Raw genomic sequence first — 19155 nt, forward strand, 5'->3', positions numbered from 1 at the left:
ACCCCTCCGGACCAACCTCACTACAGGTACCCTTTGGGGGAATGGGTAAGGAAAAGAATAAAAACGGAGGGACTTTAAACCCATCAGTGATGGCAATGCCCAAAGGAAATATTGGAGAAAGATATTGAAACTAATAGAGGTAAGGGGTGGGGGATAGAAATGGAGAAGGGTATTGAAACCTTCTCAAGGAAATAAACCACCAGTGTCTCCGCTTATTACCCAATAGGAGGGATCCTGGGAGCTCCAAAGGAGGGAAAATCAATTAAAAAAAAAAAGATTCCTAGGAAGACTGAAATTAAGAAATTGGAGAAAGAAAGAAGTAGAGAATATGAGGGGTCATTGCTAGAGAAGAAGGGACCTCTTAGGTCCTAGTCAGAAGGCCTGTCCAGGCCAGGCGGGAGCTGTCCAGGAGAGAGGAGGGAGACAAGGGAGAAAAAGAAGAGAAACTCTTGTTATTGCGTATTGTAATTTATCCCCACAGCTAATGAGCCCAGGGCACTTTCTGTCCCGCCTCGACTGGGAGAGCTGCAGGCCCTAGATGTGTCCCCGAACTTCGTCAGCCTCTACTGGACTGTTCCTGAAGGCCAGTTTGACTCCTTCTTGGTCCAGTATAAAGACAAGAATGGAAAGCCCCAGGTGGTACCAGTGGAAGGTCTCCAGCATGAGGTCACCATCTCCTCTCTAGATCCTGGCCAGAAGTACAAATTCATCCTTTATGGGCTTGTGGGCAAGAAGCGCCATGGCCCCCTCACTATTGAGGCTAAGACACGTGAGTGTGAATGACTGGGCTTCTTTCTTCTGGCCACCCTCTAGCCCCAAACACCTTCCCATTCTACTTTTTTTTTTCTTGTTCCCCCCCTCTCCCAGATATCCCTTCAACTCCAGTCACTTAACATCTACAGAGCACCCATCCACTGCAATGGCATACATAGGGTCTTATGGGAGGGGCAGCTGCCTGAAAAGGGAACAGCTTGAAAACAGACAGCAGTCCAAGGGCCTTAGACCTTGAAGTTACAAGGCTCTTTCCCCATTCCCTATTCTGATAGGGCTGAGGAAATGAGAGTCTATGGGGGAAGGGGTGGGAGGAGTGCCACAAGGATACTTTCCTGTGAAGAAATGACCCCAGAAAGGAAAGGGACTAGTTGCCGTAGAAGGAAGGACAAGAAACCTATTACCTTTTTTCCTTTATTTCCTCGGTCTGGCATGTGTTTGGAGTAGGGAGAAGACTTTTTCCCTGTGACCTGTACCTTATTCCTTCTTTCTTTGTCTCCCTTTCGCAGCTTCTTTCCCTAACTCAGAAGCTCTACCTCGCCTTGGAGAGTTATGGGTAACGGATCCCACCTCTGATTCCCTTCGCCTCTCTTGGACTGTCCCTGAGGGCCAGTTTGATTCCTTCCTGGTCCAGTATAAGGACAGGGATGGGCAGATCCAGATGGTTCCTGTGGAGGGGCCTGAGCGTTCCATCACTGTCTCCCCACTGGATCCCAGCCAGAGGTACAAATTCATCTTGTATGGACTCATTGGCAAGAAGCGCCATGGTCCCCTCTCTGCTGAGGGAACTACAGGTAAGCAGAAGCAAGGATGCAATATGAAACCCCGTAGATCCTCAGTTCTCTCACTCTCCCTTTCCAACCCCATGGCCAGCATGACCATCTTGCCGAGGAATCTCTGCAAGTTTCTGACACCCTGGCCTCACTCTCCAGATTTCAGGATATCTGTTTTTCCATCTGTTGTGCTAGATGGTATCTCTGTCTTTAGCTGCCCACCTGTGAGCACAGGTCATACATAGTTGATCATAGCAGGTGGATCAGGCACCAGGCAAGTGGGACTTCCTAGAAATCTCTATATGTTCATGCAGTAACTGATTCCTCCTCAATCCTTGGAACCTCATGCTCAGTCTCACTTTTTGTCTTGCTCTGTCCCAGCCCCCAAAAGGATAGACTTCCTCAACTCCAGGCACAAAGAAAGGCCTTTGAGTCCCCTGGGGAACCCTGCCTTGGAGAACTGATGGTGACCGATATGACTTTAGCTTCCCTGAGCTTCTTCTGCACAGTCTCCCAGGGCCCCTTTAACTCCTTTGTGGTTCAGTATAAAGATAGGGATGGGAAACCCCAGACCATGCATTTTGGAAGAGACCAGAATGAAGTCACTGCCTCTGACTTAGAGCCCAACAGGAAATATAAGATGAATTTCTATAGGCTCCATGGCAAACGTTGTATAGGCCCTCTTTCTGTGGTTGCCATGCAAGGTAAGTAAGAATAGGCAAGACTTCCTCTCTCTATGGGCCTCTTACCTCCTTTGATTCCGGCTCCTTTTCCCCTACTCTGTCCTTGCTCCTTGTCCAAGCAAGCCCTAGGTCCCAGGAGATTCTTTAGTCCTAGTCTGTTTCTGTACTTTTTCTCATTTGTGCTTTCTCAGCTCAGATATCATCAAATTCTCTACCCCTTCCTGGCCTCCTCTTCTTCTTCCTTCCAATATATTCAGGCCTCCTTAACCAAGATATCCCCTTCTGAATTCTCGCTTTAATCCCTCATCTTTACTTCTCAGTAGAGAAAACTACTCACTTTCTCCATATTTGTGGGAGTTGACTCCCCCCAAATCTGCCCAAGTCATTCCTCCTTAGCTTTTCCCCATTGTATCCTCATCACTCTTCCATTTTCTTCTGTGTCCAGCTGTACTCATTGACTCCTCTATTTCTCCTGGACTTACTGATTCTCTATCCCCCTGCCACAATTAAAACCCCAATTCAGGCCCTAGTCACCTCCTCGTGTCTGGTTTCTGTTACTTTCTCTCCAGCCCTCAACTCCTCCCTCCCTTTTCCATATTCCTCTCTCTCCATCCCACCCCCTCACTCACTTTTGTTGGTTTGTCCAAAGGATCAAAGAAAGGTCATGAAATTGCATTTCCCAGAATGTTTTCCAAGATGAATTAGACCATCCCTTTTTCTTGACTTCTAGCCAGTATAGGTTGAATTTAAGGTAGTATGGATGGATTGTAGACAGAGAAGAAAAGATCTTTGGAAGGTCCTATCAGACTCTGAATTTGCTTGTTATTTTAATTCCAAGATTCTTTACTAATTCCTCAATCCCATCCTTCCCTCAGTATATTTTTCCTACTTTAGTTGGCTTATGGAGTCTTTTTGCTCCTGTCCTATATTTCCTCCCTCATCTCTTCCTGCTCTTTGTCTTTCCTTTTCTCTAGAATTACCTTTCCTCTTATTTTTTTTTAACTTTGCTTGTCTTCTCCCAAAACATCTCTTTTCCACTAACCTCTCTTCTCTTGTTCTGGCTCAGCCTCTCCGTGTCTGCCTCTTATGGAGTCTGGAGGAAGATTTTCTCCCACATACACTATAGCATCTCCACTCTTCCCATAGCTTCTCAGGGCAACAGCTCCACAAAGGCAGAAATCCTACTATATGGATTACAGGGCCAGCTTTAGCAGCAGATAGATGAATATTGGAGGGGCCAGGAAAGGTCCCCTGCCCCACATAGCTCCCACTATGAGGCCTGAAATTCTACTTTTAGCAAATCATTGTTTTACATCTTCTTTTATAATTTAAATACCTGTGTAGATAGTAGCATTTTAAGTCCTATAGAAGGAATGATTATTTTTTTCAGGCTTTTTCTCTTGACTGTAGAGAAGGAGCTTGAAAGCCGCTGGAGAATTGAGTATGAAGGCATATGATTGGTCAACTCTGCTCTAGTCCCAGTTGCTTAGAGCAGCTTAGGTTATAGTTCACTTATTTGACCTCACAGTTACCCTTCCTGACATTTCTACCATTAGATTTAGCTTCTAGGAAGTGCCCTGAATTCCTCAAGATATAGTGGAAACACCACTGGATTTGGAGTCAGAAGACCTGATTTGGAGTTTAGCTCATTTACTTGTGTCCGTGTGACTTTGAGCCAGTCGCTTGAGTTGGATAGAACCTTAGAGACATCTAGCTCACCCCCTTCATTTTACAGAAGATAAAGAAAGGTGAAGAGTCTTGTCCAAGATTACATAGGTAGTAAGTGAGAGGGCCTTCATTTTTCCCTTGGGTTTCAGGTCATCCTATATAAATGCTGCCATTTTCTCTTCACTCCCTGCTCGAGGTCTTTATGGCTCTAGACCCTTTAATACCCTAAAGTCTTATTGTTGACCCAATTCTCTTTGTCTTATTTCTATTACCTGAAGTATATTCTGTAGCTAATTATTAAGACTGGTCTTGCTTATTGTTTTAAACTAGCATATGGGCCTTAGTCTCACTAGCAGGCATGTGGACTGCTTCATGGTGGACACCATCTTTCTATCATTCCCCTCTGAAATCTGTCTGAATTGCTCTCATTAGTTCCTTTCAATGGCAATGAATTACTTTTTAGATTCTTTCTGTGTCAGAAATCAGCCTTTCTATGGATGACACTCAGTGTTGTTTTCTTAGCTCCAAACTCACTTACCAAACAGAGATGACTGGTTCTGAGCTCAGTGACTGACCAAACCTTTTTCTGGCTCTATCTACTTCTCCAGCTTTTCTTTGATGACTCATCATTCAGGTGTCCTGCCCATGGGATGGATTTTATAATTTTATAACATAATTATTTTAAAGACCTGGTTTAAAAAAATCAAAATAATTTCCACTAAAGCAGAAAAAAAGGGTCCAATAGCTCCTATCTCTATTTCAGCTCCCCAATGGGAAGAGGAGACTCAGCTGGTCACTGAGAGCCCCAGGCCTCGCCTGGGGGAGCTGACAGTGACCGATGTGACTCAGAATTCCCTGCGTCTCCTCTGGACCATCCTTGAGGGGAAGTTTGACTCTTTTGTGGTCCAGTACAAAGACAAGGATGGTCGGCCACAAGTGGTGCCTGTTGAAGTTGGCCAGAATGAAGTTACCATCTCTGACCTGCAGCCCTCCCGGAAATACAAGATGAATCTTTATGGGCTTCAAGGCAAACAAAAAGTGGGCTCCATCTCTGTGATTGCCACAACAAGTAAGTGAAAGTGGCCCAGACACATTCTTATACCCCTGGTCCCACTCTCCTCCATTCTTGTTTCCTAATCTTCACCATTTCCCTCTCTCACCACTGTGTTTTTAGTCTCCTTTGTGTCTTTAGTCCTCCGCCCTCCCAGGGTCTGGATCAAAGCAGAGAATCCCTTGTTCTTCAGGAAAAGTAAACCCCTCATTCCTAAAGCCATCTCACCCTGCCAGCTGCTCTAGGCAGAATGACTCCTCCTTCAGAGTAGACAGAGAGGAGCCTCCCTTTTCCCCAATCAGAAGTTCCTTCTCCCATCTAACCTAAATCCTGCCTAAAGCCAACTTGGTGTATTTCCTGGTGATTTAATGCATCTGGTTCTTGCATTCCTCCTTGTGATCTTGTGAGGCTTGGAAGTATTTAAGACACCCCCTGTTTTTGCCCTTTCTTTTGGGGTCAAATAATCCATGTTCTTTTAATCTCTTTAAAGACATATCCAGCCTCTATTTTTCACTGTCTTCTGGCCCTCTTCCAGGCTCTTCCTCTCTTCCAAACTGGCCTGTGCTCCTGTTTCACGTCTTCCTCTTGGCTTTCCTGTTTCTGATGGCTGCGCTTCTCTCTCTCAAGCCAACTCACCCTCCCAACCTCCCACCCCATCTTAGGAAAATTTAATTTGCTCTTCAATGGGAGACCAGTAGCGACTTTTTTTACCTTCTGTTCAGGGTGTAATCATTTTCTTTTTCTTTCCTTGTTCCAGGCCCATTACCTACACAGCCTCATCTGGGAGAGGTGACAGTAACAGATGTGACCCTAGACTCTCTGCGCCTCTCCTGGACTGTCACTGAGGGAGAGTTTGACTCGTTTGAGGTTCAGTACAAAGACAGGAATGGGCAGCCACAGGTGGTATCCACAGAGGGCATTCAGGATGAGGTTACTATATCTGGTCTAGAGCATTCCCGGAAGTACAAGTTCCTTCTCTTTGGCATCAAAGATGGCAAACACCATGGGCCCATCTCTGTTGAAGCAAAGACTGGTGAGTGGGAGAAACTGGCCCTCATCAATGCTGCTTCCCTACTGTTCCTCCCTACTTCTTTCTGTATTTGCTTTCTTTTCATTTCTGTGGTTGCTGCAACACCTGTCACCCCTTCCTTTCCTCTACTTTTTCTTCTAAGGCAATGGTTCTCAAACTTTTTGGTCTCAGGACCACTTCAGACTCTTAAAAATTATTGACGTCCTCAAAAAGCTTTTGCTTATGTAAGTTATATCTACCAATATTTATTTAATTTTATTTATTTAAAATTAAGTATGATAAAATTTTAAAATATTTATTCATTAAAAATAACAACAAACCCACTTCATGTTAACATAAATAACATTTTTATAGGATAGGCTAGAATAGTAGCATAATATAGTAATGGTATAGTATAGTATTATATAATTAGTATAGTATAGTAAATATAGTATAGTATAATTAATATAGTATAGTATAATATAATGTTTTTGTATTTGTTGTTCATTTTCCATTGTATACAACTCTTTGTGACCCCATTTGGGGTTTTTTTGGTGAAGGTACTGGAGTGATTTGCCATTTCCTTCTCCAGCTCATTTTACAGATAAGGAAAGTGAGGCAAACAGGGTTAAGTGACTTACTCAAGGTCACACAGCTAGTAAGTGTCTGAGGTCAGCTTTGAATGCAGGAAGATGAGTCTTCCCGACTCCTGGTCTGGCACTCTATCCACTGTGCCACCTAGCTGCCCATGATATAATGTAGTGTTGTATAATTAGTATAGTATAGTAAATATAGTATATTACAATAGACATAGTATAATTAATATAGTATAGTTAAGTATAGGATAATATAGTATTGTATAATACTATAGTAAATATAGTAAAAAACACTATAGTAAATAATGTATAGTATAATATAGTATAATTAATATAACAAATATATTATAATATAATATAGTATTGTATAATTAGCATAATAAAGTATAACGCAGTATTGTATAATAAGTATAGTATTATATAATTAGTATAGTAAATATAGTATAAAATAGTATAACAGTATAATATAATATAGTTTAATTGATATAGTATAGTATAATATAAAATATTTGTTGTTGTAGTTCAGTCATGTCTGACTCTTTATGACCTTTTTTGGGATTTTCTTGGCAAAGATACTGGAGTTGTTTGCAATTTCCCTCTTCAATGGATTAAGGCAAAAAGAAGTTATGTGACTTGCCCAGGGTCACATAGCTAGTAAGTGTCTGAAGTCCATTTGAACTCAGGCCTTCCTGACTTCAGGCCCAGCACTCTTATCGGCTGTGCCACCTAGCTATCTCCTATAATATAGTATGGTATTGTATAATTAGTATAGTATAGTAAATGTAGTATAGCATGGTAAAATATAGTATAGTAATATGATTAATATAATACAGTATAGTATAGAGTAGGCCAGGAGAGTATTAAACTGTGTTGTGTAGAAGAGGGTTACACTTCTCTGGCATGGGGATTGCCTCCCCCACCCCCTTCTGGAAGGTGATCACGTTATACACTCTCTTGGAGTGAGGGCAGCGCTGGGAGCTGCAGAGGAAGGCTCTGGCTCTGCTGAAGCTGGGGGTCTTTGGTAGAGCTGTCAGGGCCTCCCCTTGTTTCCCTTGCCCTCCCCCTTCCCTTCTCTCAGAGCTGTCTGTCAGTCCCATCTCTAGCTGCTCAGAGGCCAAACCTCCCACCCCCAACACACACACTTCCCCCACCCCCACACACATCTCCCTGCTTCCCTCCTCCTCCCTCCCACAGGGCTTTGGAAACTGGGAACCAAAAGAATTAGAGGGCTTACTGCCCAGGCCAGCCCAGGCCAGATGTCTCCCCTTTCCTGGGGCTCCGGCCAGTCCCTCCCCCGCCCCTGGGGGCTCTCAATCGCCAGAAAAAACTCAACAACAACAATGCCGTCAGCGCCCTCGGTATCCAGGGAGGCAGCCGGCCAGCTCTTTCCCAGGCCCCAAGACTCTCCTCGTAACAGACACCTGATCAGTTCCCCTGTTTGCCTCTTCCTTCCTGCCACCACCTTCTCCTCCCCCCAAATTAATTCTCAATGCATCCTCATCAGTAGGTGCAGCTGCACCCCTAGCTGGTCTGCACCGAGGTCTCAGGTTCCTAGGGTCCAAGTAGACAAGGAATGGAGTTATAGCCAGCTGTAAGATCAGCTCTTGTCTCCGGTATCTAGCGTCTGCTCCCTGTCAGGGCCTCCTTTGTCTTCTCTTTCAGCCCTTCTCAGTACTCTAGGCATTGGGAAGGGAAGAGCCCTGGAAAAGGAAAATGGGGAGGAAGGAAATAGATAAATACAGAGACCAAGACCCGGGGTGGAAAAGAAGGAGCTAACCACCCCACCCCCCAATCCCCTGCTGACCTGCAAGAAGCCCTGCTAAGGAACTGGGCTCTCGCAGGTGGGGTAAAGACTTGGCTGCAAGAACTTACTGAGTGGAAGAGAAGTAAGATACCAGAGGGAAGCTGGAGAGTCTCTTTGTCCAGCGAATGACTTTCAGAGTAGGTAACACCTTCATCTGTCTGCATCTGGGACGGCCTTTTTAGGCCTTTGAGGCAACTAGGTGGTGTAATGGTTAGACCTGAAGTCTAACTAGCTAACCAAACCAAGTCTAGACCTGAAGTTGGGCCTGGAGTCAGGAAGACCTGAGTTCAAATCCTGACTCAGACACTTACTAACCATGTGATTCTGAGCAAGTTACTGTGTTTGCCTTGGTTTCTTCATCTCTAAAATGGGCATAATAATAGCACCCACTTCTCAGAGTTATTTTGAGGATAAAATGAAATATTTGTAAAGCACTATGTAAATGCTAACTACTAATATTGTTATTGTTTAGAGGTAGAATGGAGGTGTGGTATACCTAGTTAGTCTATATTTTAACCCAGAACAAGAAATGAGTAGAATGGAGGTCATTTTGGAAGGAATATGGAAGTCTGCATCAGCTGTCAAAAATGATTCCTGCCTGGGTGACAGGAGCCACCATGAACTGCCTATTCTTCTTCTGGGCTGTCCTTGAGGGCCAGTCTTCCTCCTTTATGGTCCAATATGAAGACAGAGATATATAGAATAGTATAGTATAGTGTAATATGGTGTAGTATAATATTGTATCGATGCCCAACATGGATGCTTAGCCTCTATTCCCAATCTGGGACCTGGATGCAAGTATAGTTGCTATAATTTTGGCTCCTTGGCAAGGAATAGTGTGGCCCTTTCCTTTCTGCTGGTGCCACTTTTGAGTGGGAGCATAGGAGCTTCTCCCATTTCACCTTTCTGCATGATTTAGGAAAGCCTAGTGCTTTCCCCTTTCCCAGTCACTCTTTCCCTTAGGCCCTTGACTACAGAGACTTCCCCCAAAGCCTTCTGCCCTAATCCAGGCAATGTGTTGGCCTCCAGCCTCTACCTCTCCTGTTCTCTGAAGTTACCCAGCCTCCTGGAGACAACTCAGCCTCCTTTCTCTCTCATTCTCAGAGAGCCCAACAGCTTCAGGCATCGTAGGAACTCAACGCCCTCTGAAGCCTCGCTTGGGGGAGAAACTGACAGCAGTGGCTGTGGCCAGTGGTGCTGTGCACCTATCATGGACTGTCCAGCAGGGATCCTTTGACTCCTTCGTGGTCCAATACAAAGACAAAGATGGGCAGCCTCACATGGTGCCTGTGGAAGGAGACCAGAATGAAGTCGTGGTTTCTGGCCTGGAGCCGAATCGCAGATACAAGATGCTCCTCTATGGACGCTACTCTGGGAAGCAGCTGAGCCCCCTCTCAACTATTGTTATGACAGGTGACCGGGAGTCATTAAGACTGCTAGCACTTCCTACCCCCTTTCTTCTGGCACAAGAGCCTATGAACCCTCTTGTCACTCCTTGCTAGTTCCTCAATTCAGTGAATGCTGGTTTCTTTATCTTGGTCTAGCTTCAACAAACAAGAGGGGGAATAAAGATAAATAAGGCATGGTCCCTGGCTTCTTCGTGAGGCTTATAGCAAAATGAGCGATATCAGACATGCACACCAATAATCAAGCATAAAATAGGATGTGCAAAGTGCAAAAGAAGTGTATTTAATTAGGTGTTATGAGAATTTGTGGGACAGAAAGATCACTTCTGGTTGTGGGTGTCAAGGGATGGGATGTTGATGGATGAGGAAGCATTTGAACAGGATTTTGAAAAGATGAACAGAATTTCAATGAGTAGAAACAGGAAAGGGCATTTTGGACATTGAGAATGGTGTGAGCAAAGACTCAGGATGTTTTCAAAGGATAACAAATGGGCCTGTTTGGCCTGAGTGTGGGGTGAGGAGATACATGTGGCAAGGTAGTTTTGATCAAGATTCCAGAAGGCCTTGAATGCCAGGATAGGGAATTTGGGCTTGAGTTTCTCTTCTCGCACATTGAATTCTGCAACTTCACTGCTTCTATCTAGAGAAGCAATGAGGGGTTAGGAGAAAAAGCCCTTGACCAGGAGTCCAGAGGAATCTCATTAGGATTGTAGATTTAGAGTTGGAAGGGCCCTTACCTCAAGTATCTAATACAAACCTTTCCCGTCCCCTCTGCCCATTTTACCAAGGAAGAAACTGAGGGCTCGAGTTCACGCATGTAAAAAGTGACTAAGGCTAGATTTGAAGCCAGGTCCTCTGACTTCAAAGCCACCCCTCTTACTGAGTCCCAGTTCTACCACTAGCTGTGTGTCCTTAGTCAAATCACTTAATCTCCCTTGACTTAAGGGGGTTCAACTAGATTATCTCTAAAATGTCTTTTTGTCCTCTAAAGATCCCCCCAGAATATCAGGTAGCATTTTGTCTTTTAACTCTCAAATGCACTTAGCATGTCCTGTTGTGTATCTAATCTATGTCCGTCTTATATCCCTAGTAGATGATAAATTCCTGAGGGCAAGGGCCATGTCTCATCTAAACTTCCTATCTCCTCAGCCCCTAGTAGGGTGCTTGGAAAAAGTAGGCCCTAGACAAGTATTTGTTACATTGTGCTGTTATGTTACACTATAGATACCTGATAAATAAATCGCTAGAGTTTCTCCACTAAATAGTGAGTTTCTTATCTGTCATCAGCCTTCCAAGTGAGTGAAGGGAGTTGTCGTAGGGCTAGACTCAGTTTCTTTGCAAATCGTGACCAAGTTCAGAAAAGGTAGACCTATCTTTTCTGTCTAATACAATCCTCTCCTTCCTATATCTATCCTAGGACCACGAGAGGAAGAAACTCCAGTCCCCACTTCCTCCGCCACTGATGCCCCTCAGTTACCTGTTAAACCCCACCTGGGAGAGCTAATGGTGACAGATGCCACCTCAGATTCTCTGCACCTCTCTTGGACCATTCCGGAAGGCCAGTTTGAATCCTTTGTGATCCAGTACAAGAATGGAGATGGACAGCCTAAGAGTGTACATGTTGAGGGTGACAAGAATGCGGTCGTCATCTCTGGCCTGGAGCCAGATCACAAATACAAGATGAACCTCTATGGTTTCCATGATGGACAACGGGTGGGCCCTATCTCCATTATTGGTGTTACTGGTGAGTAAAAGCAAACAGATCCTGAGAGGTGGGTCTCTGAGCCAGACTAGGTCTTCATTTCTTTATCATTGACCTTATGCCTTACTTGGTTTAGCCTCTTAGGATCCAGTTTCCAGTTTTCCTCACTTACATTTGAGATCTCAAGCTCTATTGATCTCCTAGGACTCAAGTAGCTCTTTGGAGAGTTGGGGCTTTTGCTGAGCTTCCAATTCCTATATTAGGTTCAGCTGATCACCCTGGAGGTCCCTTGATATTGCCAGTTGATAAAAATGTTTGTCAGATACTGAATAAATAGGACTTATCAAAACACAACACAAAGTTTTCCTAAATCACATGCTATGACTGACTCCAGAGTTCATAGTTCTAGTGATGGGTTCGAAAAATTCCATTTTGGTAGATGTTTCTGTTTTGATCTCCATGGGAGCCAAGGAACTCCCAAAATTCCCACAGAGAGAAATAAAATTGTGAGGCACAAGGATATAATGATATCTATGTATGAGCACACAGGACTAAGAGTTCCCTATTTTCTCTTCCTTTGCCCTTGAGAGAGACTACCCCTCAGACCATTCAGTGTTCACGGAACAGAGAATCACAGAGGTGAAACTGAGTCTCCCAGTTTGCCATGTGGAAGATGCTGGGTCAAGATGAAGGCACAGTTTTCTGATGCTTGAAGTTGCCTGGCATGATGGTGTGGGGCTGTGAATAACTGAACAAATTAGAACCCATCCTGATTAGGTTCAGAACTTAGACTATGAGACAATGTGAAACATTGCTCAGAACCATTTAGAAACAGGAAATATATGCCTTCGCCCTGACCCTGCACGTAGAATTTCTCTTGTCAAATGACCTTTTTCATTTATCAGGTAATCAAGGTTTTGTGGCTACAGAGTTTATGAGGCACACTCAGAATGAAGAGGAAATTTGTTGAATTCTTCCATGGGGATTCCTTTGTCAAATCATTTACCAAAACTCCTCTCAACTGTCCTGTCTTTGCTTTCCAATGCAGGCAGAGGTGAGGGTTGGGGTGGGGGTCTGAACTGCTATCAGCTATAGATCATGGAAAGGGAATAAAAGGTGAAGGGTGTATGTGTGTGTGTGTGTGTGTGTGTGTGTGTGTGTGTGTGTGTGTGTGTGTTTGGGGCCCAGCTCTGGACCTCAGAGTATGAACAAGAAAGGTTGGGGAAGTGCTGGAAATGGGCTCAGTCTGTCTCTCTCTGGCCCACTGATCCACTAGACTTTTAGGGAGCTGATGGTCCAGTACTGGGGGCTTTCCCCTGCTTCTGCTCCTCTTTTGGTTGCTTCCACAGCCCTAATCTCCCTCACTGATCTCAGTTACCTCAGATTAGGGCTTGAGCCACATGGCAGCTGGCAGTCCAAGAGATCAGCTCCTGCAGTATGCCATACTCACCCATGTGACAGGTAGAGGAGAGACACAGTCTGATCACAGTAACTCTGGTCCCTGCTTCTTGAATGGTCAATAAGAAGTCTTCTCAAGGGTAAAGGAAGAAGAATTAGGGAATCAATCTCATCGCATTCCAGTACCTCACAGTTCTGTTTTCCCCTTTGAGAACTTGGGGGTCCCTGGGCTCCCACAGAAATGAAATCCTGTTGCAGAAATACCTGTTTCACCATATATTCTCTAGAGAGAGAAATATTCTATTCTCATATGAGGAACATGAAAAGTTCCTAGAGCTGATGTTATCCTCAAACTTATCTTTATGTATCTCCTCATCTCAGCACTATATGAGGAAGTAGAAGAGATTCCAGCTCCCACAGTGCCTGCCACTGAGGCCCCTGAGCCCACAGAGAAGCCTGAACTTGGGGAGCTGACAGTGACAGGGGCCACCCCAGACTCCCTGAAGCTCTCTTGGCCCAACTCCCAGGGAGACTTTGATGCCTTCTCAATCCAGTACAAGGACAGGAATGGGAGACCCCAGGCTGTGCGTGTTGAGGGCAACCAGAATGAGGTCACAGTTTCTGACCTGGAGCCTGACCACAGATACAAGATGAATCTCTATGGTTTCTATGATGGACAGCGTGTGGGCCCAGTCTCTGTCATTGGTGTAACAGGTAAGTCACAATCAGTAGAATAGACTCAGAATAATATTTACTTTCTTTCCTAGCGGGCATTAACTATTTTGTCAAGTCTAATTAGGTCCCAGGCCCTCATTTATTGTTGTGTCCAGTGTATGCTGTGTCCATATTACTTATGCCCACAGAAAACAATCAATCAGTCAATAAACATTTATTAATCACCTACTATGTGCTAGGCACTTTTTCCTTTGGGGCTAAACACCAAGCTCGGAGCAAGTTGGATTGTAGTTTGACCCGGGAGCAGAGATGAGTGCAGGCAAGGGTGCTGGGAAGTAAACACCTGACACGTGAATTTTTCACTGCTCAACTGTGATAAGCATGTAGTAGAGCTGTTTGTGCCAGGAATTTTGAGTGTGCCCCCATCTCCCGGCCAGAATGTGGCAGAGACTGACTAAGCCATACTCCTCTAAGAGTAACCTAAAGACTTTTCTGATCATCAACCATAACTGACTTTAAAATCCAGTGATATCCTTCCCTGTTTCGGGCTCTCAGTATTTCTTTCTAGCAGCTATACCAGTATGCCTAAAGAAAAGAGGGAGTGACCAGGGTAAGCCACCCCCTTCTCTCAAAGTCAGTTTTAGTTTCTCTCTGATCTCTTTATCAGCCCCTGAGGAGGAGACCCCAACTCCCACGGCTTCAACCACTGAATCCCCTTTTAAACCTCGCTTGGGGGAACTGACCATGACAGATTCGACTCCAGACTCCCTGCACCTCTCTTGGAGCGTCCCAGAGGGTCAGTTTGACTCCTTCGTGATCCAGTACAAGAACGGAGATGGACAACCTAAAATGAAACGTGTCAGAGGTGACCAGAAAGAAGTCACTGTCTCCGGCCTGGAGCCTGATCACAAATACAAGATGAATCTCTATGGTTTCCATAACAGGCAGCGCATAGGCCCTGTCTCTGTTATTGGCGTAACAGGTAGGTAAGGAGTGAGGTGGGTGGCTACTTGGGTGCGGTTATGGACCAGGCTTTGCAGGTTAGGGACAACCTGAGGCTTCTTCCTTAGAGGTCTTTGTCCCTGTGTCTCTGATTCTGCTTCCTGTAAGTTTACTGTGTTTTGGGGCCATAGATCCATTTGCTGCTTCTCTCTGAGGACTGAGATTCCTCCAATCTGCTTGAATTTGAAGAGAGGATGATATCCTGACTTGAGGCAGGAAGGAAAGAAGGAAAGGCTGTTTCTCAAAGAGGTTATGAGAAGGTCTTCAGAGCTGTGGAGCTGTGGGTGCCTGGTGTCAAGTATCCCCTTCTACAGTTCACACAGGTGAACAGTAACCATGTTCATAGTATATCAGGGCATCAGGCAACAACCAAAGACCCCTGGAATGTCAACAAGCATAATTTGTAATTGATTCTCCAAGAATTGAGTCCATAAGTCAGAAGAAAACCCCCTAGTTCCATGTTCTAAAGGAATATGTGTATCTTTAAATTTAAAAAAATTATAAATGCAATTATTTACAATAATTATTGTAAATAAAATGCCTTATTATTTAAAAAAAAATCTTTTTCTACATTGTGGCAATACCTCCCTACCCAATAAAGCCTTCTCCTTTAAAAAAGAAATATAGTTAAGCAAAAAATGCTGACACTTTAACACATCTGACAGCCTGTGCCTCATTCCTCACCTGTAGTCTACCACCCCTCTACCATGAAAAAGGAAATATCATTAGTCAGGGCAGGTAGGTGGCACAGTAGGTAGAATATTGGACATGGAGTTAGGAAGTTTTTTCTTATTGTTGAATTGTTTTGTACCTGACTCTTCATGACCTCATTTGGGGTTTTCTTGGCAAAGATATGGGATGGTTTGCCATTTTCCTCTCTAGTTCATTTTACAGATGAAGAGCTGAGGCAAACAGGGTTAAGTCATTTGCCCAGGGTCACACAGCTAGTAAGTATCTGAGGCTGGATTTGAATCTTCCTGACTCCAGTCCTGTCCTCCCATCCACTGTGCCACCTAGCTGACTTCGAATCTTGCCTCAGACACTTACTAGCTGTATGACCTTAGATAAGTCATTAAACCTCTGCTTGCTCCAATTTCCTCATCTATAAAATGGGGATAATAATAATACTTTTTTTTCCCCAAGGTTGCTGTGAGGCTAAAATGAGATAATATTTGTAAAGTGCTTTACAAGTGTTAGAGCACTGTATCATGCTTGCTAGCTGTTATTATCAGTACTCTGGGGTTAATATTCTTCATTATTTTCATGACTGAGTTTTTATATTTTCAGCATTTTTTCCTTTACATTATTGTGTTCATTGTGGGTATTGTTCTCTTGGTTGTGAAAACTTTACTCAATTCGTGCAGTTCATGCAGTCTTTCCAAATTTCTCTGAATTTCTCTCATACTTTATTTCCTATGGTGCAACAGTATTGCATTACATTCATTTATCACAATATGTTCAACCTATCTATCTATCTGTGTCTATGTCCATGACTATGTCTATGTGTACGTCTATGTCTATGTCTATGTCTTCTTAAGCAGGGAGTATTTCCTGGTTGTGGGATACAAATTGTAACACTAAATGTGTTGATGTCAACATATCCTCTTAGCGTGAGAAGTCCCAGGATCCCCTCTCAAGCAGAAATAATGGCTGGGGAGTATTTAAGGTATGTTAACACGTTGCTTGTATCTCCTTCTTTATGTCAGCCCCAGAAAGAGATGAGGAAATGACTCCAGCCCCTACAGTTCTAATCTCTGAACCCCCTCCTAAGCCCCGCCTGGGAGAGCTGACAGTGATAGATGCCACATCAGATTCCTTGGACCTCTCCTGGACTGTCCCTGAGGGCCAATTTGATTCATTTGTGATCCAATTCAAGAATAGAGATGGACAGCCGAAAGTAGTACATATTGGTGGACATGAGGACACAGTCACCATCTCTGGCCTAGAGCCTGATGACATGTACAAGATGTATCTTTATGGTTTTCATGATAGACACCGTGTGGGCCCAATCTCTACTACTGGTATAACAGGTCAGTGGCAAGGTGGGGGTAGGGGAGTGGAGAGTAAGGAAGGGAAAGGGGGAGAGCACCCAGGGTGGGAACATTCAGGGTGAGAATCAGTTTCGCTCCCTTTAGTGTTTGATGCCACTTTTCTGTCCATTCTAGGTTTTTCTCATTTCTTTTTGAGGCACGACATTCTAAAGGTCCTCTGGTGCAAGAGATATTGTGAAAGTAGAAATGAGAGGATTTAGCAACTAATTGGATGTGTGGGGAGGGGAAGAATGAGGGGTCAAGGATAACACCAAGATTGTCAGTCTTGGTGGAGGGATGGTAGTAGCCTTGACAGAAATAGGGGAATTTGGGTTTGGGGACAAAGATGAGTTTGGTTTTGGACATATTGAGCTTAAATTGTTTAGGAGATATCTAGTTTGAAATATCTGATAGGTAGTCAAAGACATGTAGCTATAATTCAGGAGATTCTGTATATAGATTTGGGAGTTGCTGCATAGGGATGATAATTAAAGTTATGGGAGTTAATGAGGTCCCCAAGTGAAAAATAATAGAAGAGGGTCTAGAACAGAGCCTTCTGTACATGCATAGTTAGGGAGGATGATATGGGAAAATGAATCAGTTAGTGGACATCAAGAAGGAGCAGTCAGGCAGGTAGGAAACCAAAAGAAAGCAGGGTCACAAAACCCAGAAAGGAGAGTCTCTAGGAGGAGAGCATGGAAAACCACGTCAAATGCTGCAGGGGGGTGAGAAAGATGAGGATGGAAAAAAGGCCATTGTGTTCATCAAGTGACCATTTGGGGAAAGAACAGTTTCAGCTGAGTGATGAGTGAAGAAACTAGACTACAGAGAGCTGAGAAAGGAGTGAGAGGAGAGGAAATAAAGGTAGACAGCTTTGGCTAGGAGTTTTTGCAACAGAGGAGAGATATAAATAGGATGGTAGCTCCGGTGAATGGTATAATCTATTGAGGTGTTTTTGTTTGGTGCTTTTCTTTGTGTTTTTTTTTTAGGATGGAGGAGACTTGTCCACATTTGTGGGCAGTAAGGAAGTAACTAATAGATAGAAAGAGATGGAAAATCGGGTGGGATAGAACGATTGTGGGAACCATGTGCTGAAGAAAGTAGGAGAGAATGGGATGGCGAACAAATGACTTGGTCAGGAAAAGAGTCACTGCTTTATTAGAAATTGGAGAATGAGGAATGATGTCAAGGGGTTTTGAGATTTAGAGAAAGGGAGAAGAGGAAGCTCATTGTGAATGGTCAAGGACCTCACTTAAGAGGGAAAGGAGAAAGGGATGGCATGGAAGGCTGGAGAAGAGCAGCCTCCAGGAGGAATGGGATAGAGAATCTATTAAGGAGGAATTAAATGACTGTCATACTGAGGTGAAGGTCCAGTTGAGATTATGTAACATGAATTTGTAGAGGACAAATTTATACTTAAATTTATAGTTCCCAAACTTTAGCTTTCCCTCTCTCTGTGTTTCCCTTCACAGCCCCACGAGATGTAGATCAAACACCTGTCCCCACAATACCAGTCACTGAGGCTCCTGAGCTCACAGAGAAACCTGAACTTGGGGAGCTGACAGTAACAGAGGCCACCCCAGACTCCCTGAAGCTCTCCTGGACCATCTCCCAGGGAGACTTTGATTTCTTCACAATCCAGTACAAGGACACGGATGGACGACCCCAGATTATGCGTGTTGGGGGAGACCAGAATGAGGTCACTGTCTTTGGCCTAGAACCTGACCACAGATACAAGATGAATCTCTATGGTTTCCATGATGGACAGCGTGTGGGCCCAGTCTCTGTCGCTGGTCTAACAGGTGAGTGAATAGGATAGGATCACCTCAGAATGAGAATTCATTTACTTCCCATTGGTGATAAGCCTCATGTCTATGTGTCTCTTGAAATTGTGATGTCCAGTATGCTTGTCCCCTCTTCTCTTGACCCCTGTCTATGGCCACAGTTCCCATTTTGTTTCATCCTACCTATACAACAAGCATTAGAAATTCTCTGGAGTGGAGTAGAGAAAGAATCAGATTACTGGAGAGCTGGAGACTTCATTGCTGTGATGTCTGCTTTCCTGGCTGCTCTCTCTCCCATTAAGCTGCTCATCCTGGGAGGTCTAAGTTTGCTCCGTTATTCAGAACATGTGTTGAGACACTGGCCAGGCATGACTCCTTACAATCCAGTGTAAAGGCTTCCCTAGATTCCATCCCATGACTGGCTAGCATCCAGACTCACAACTAGGATGTACAATGATTGAAGCTTTTTATAAGGAGTCAGGAAGGCATGGGTTCAAATCTAGCATCAGTCACTTACGAGTTGCATGACCCCGAATGAATCTCTTAACCTCTGTCTGCCTTAGTTTCCTTATCTGTGAAATAGAGAAAAACATAGCTTCTTCCTGACAGCATTGTTGTGAGGCTCAAATGAGATACTATTTGCAAAGCACTTTGCAAACCTTAAACCACTATATAAATGCTATTTAAATAGCATTGTATTTATATAGATATTATTATTTGTTTGGTTTTTCTGTTTGTTTCTTTTTTAGGTGACTGGGGTTAAGTGACTTGCCCAGGGTCACACAGCTAGTAAGTGTCAAGTG

The 19155-nt window shown here is 44.0% G+C and overlaps 1 protein-coding gene across 2 annotated transcripts in view; it reads left to right on the forward strand.

Moving 5' to 3' along the window:
- The window catches only part of TNXB (tenascin XB), a 66837-nt gene that overhangs the window by 16156 nt on the left and 31526 nt on the right, over window positions 1–19155 (forward strand). For both annotated transcript variants that reach the window (XM_078155458.1, XM_078155459.1), the window contains 10 exons: window positions 482–769; window positions 1281–1565; window positions 4659–4964; window positions 5704–5979; window positions 9460–9768; window positions 11179–11505; window positions 13243–13575; window positions 14204–14518; window positions 16245–16568; window positions 18041–18370. In XM_078155458.1, the coding sequence (XP_078011584.1) occupies window positions 482–769; window positions 1281–1565; window positions 4659–4964; window positions 5704–5979; window positions 9460–9768; window positions 11179–11505; window positions 13243–13575; window positions 14204–14518; window positions 16245–16568; window positions 18041–18370 (3093 nt within the window). The remainder of the gene's footprint in view (window positions 1–481; window positions 770–1280; window positions 1566–4658; window positions 4965–5703; window positions 5980–9459; window positions 9769–11178; window positions 11506–13242; window positions 13576–14203; window positions 14519–16244; window positions 16569–18040; window positions 18371–19155) is intronic.

The sequence above is a fragment of the Phascolarctos cinereus genome, unplaced genomic scaffold, assembly GCF_003287225.1.
Source record: "Phascolarctos cinereus isolate Bilbo 61053 unplaced genomic scaffold, phaCin_HiC Scaffold_5;HRSCAF=322, whole genome shotgun sequence".
Classification (NCBI taxonomy): domain Eukaryota; kingdom Metazoa; phylum Chordata; class Mammalia; order Diprotodontia; family Phascolarctidae; genus Phascolarctos; species Phascolarctos cinereus.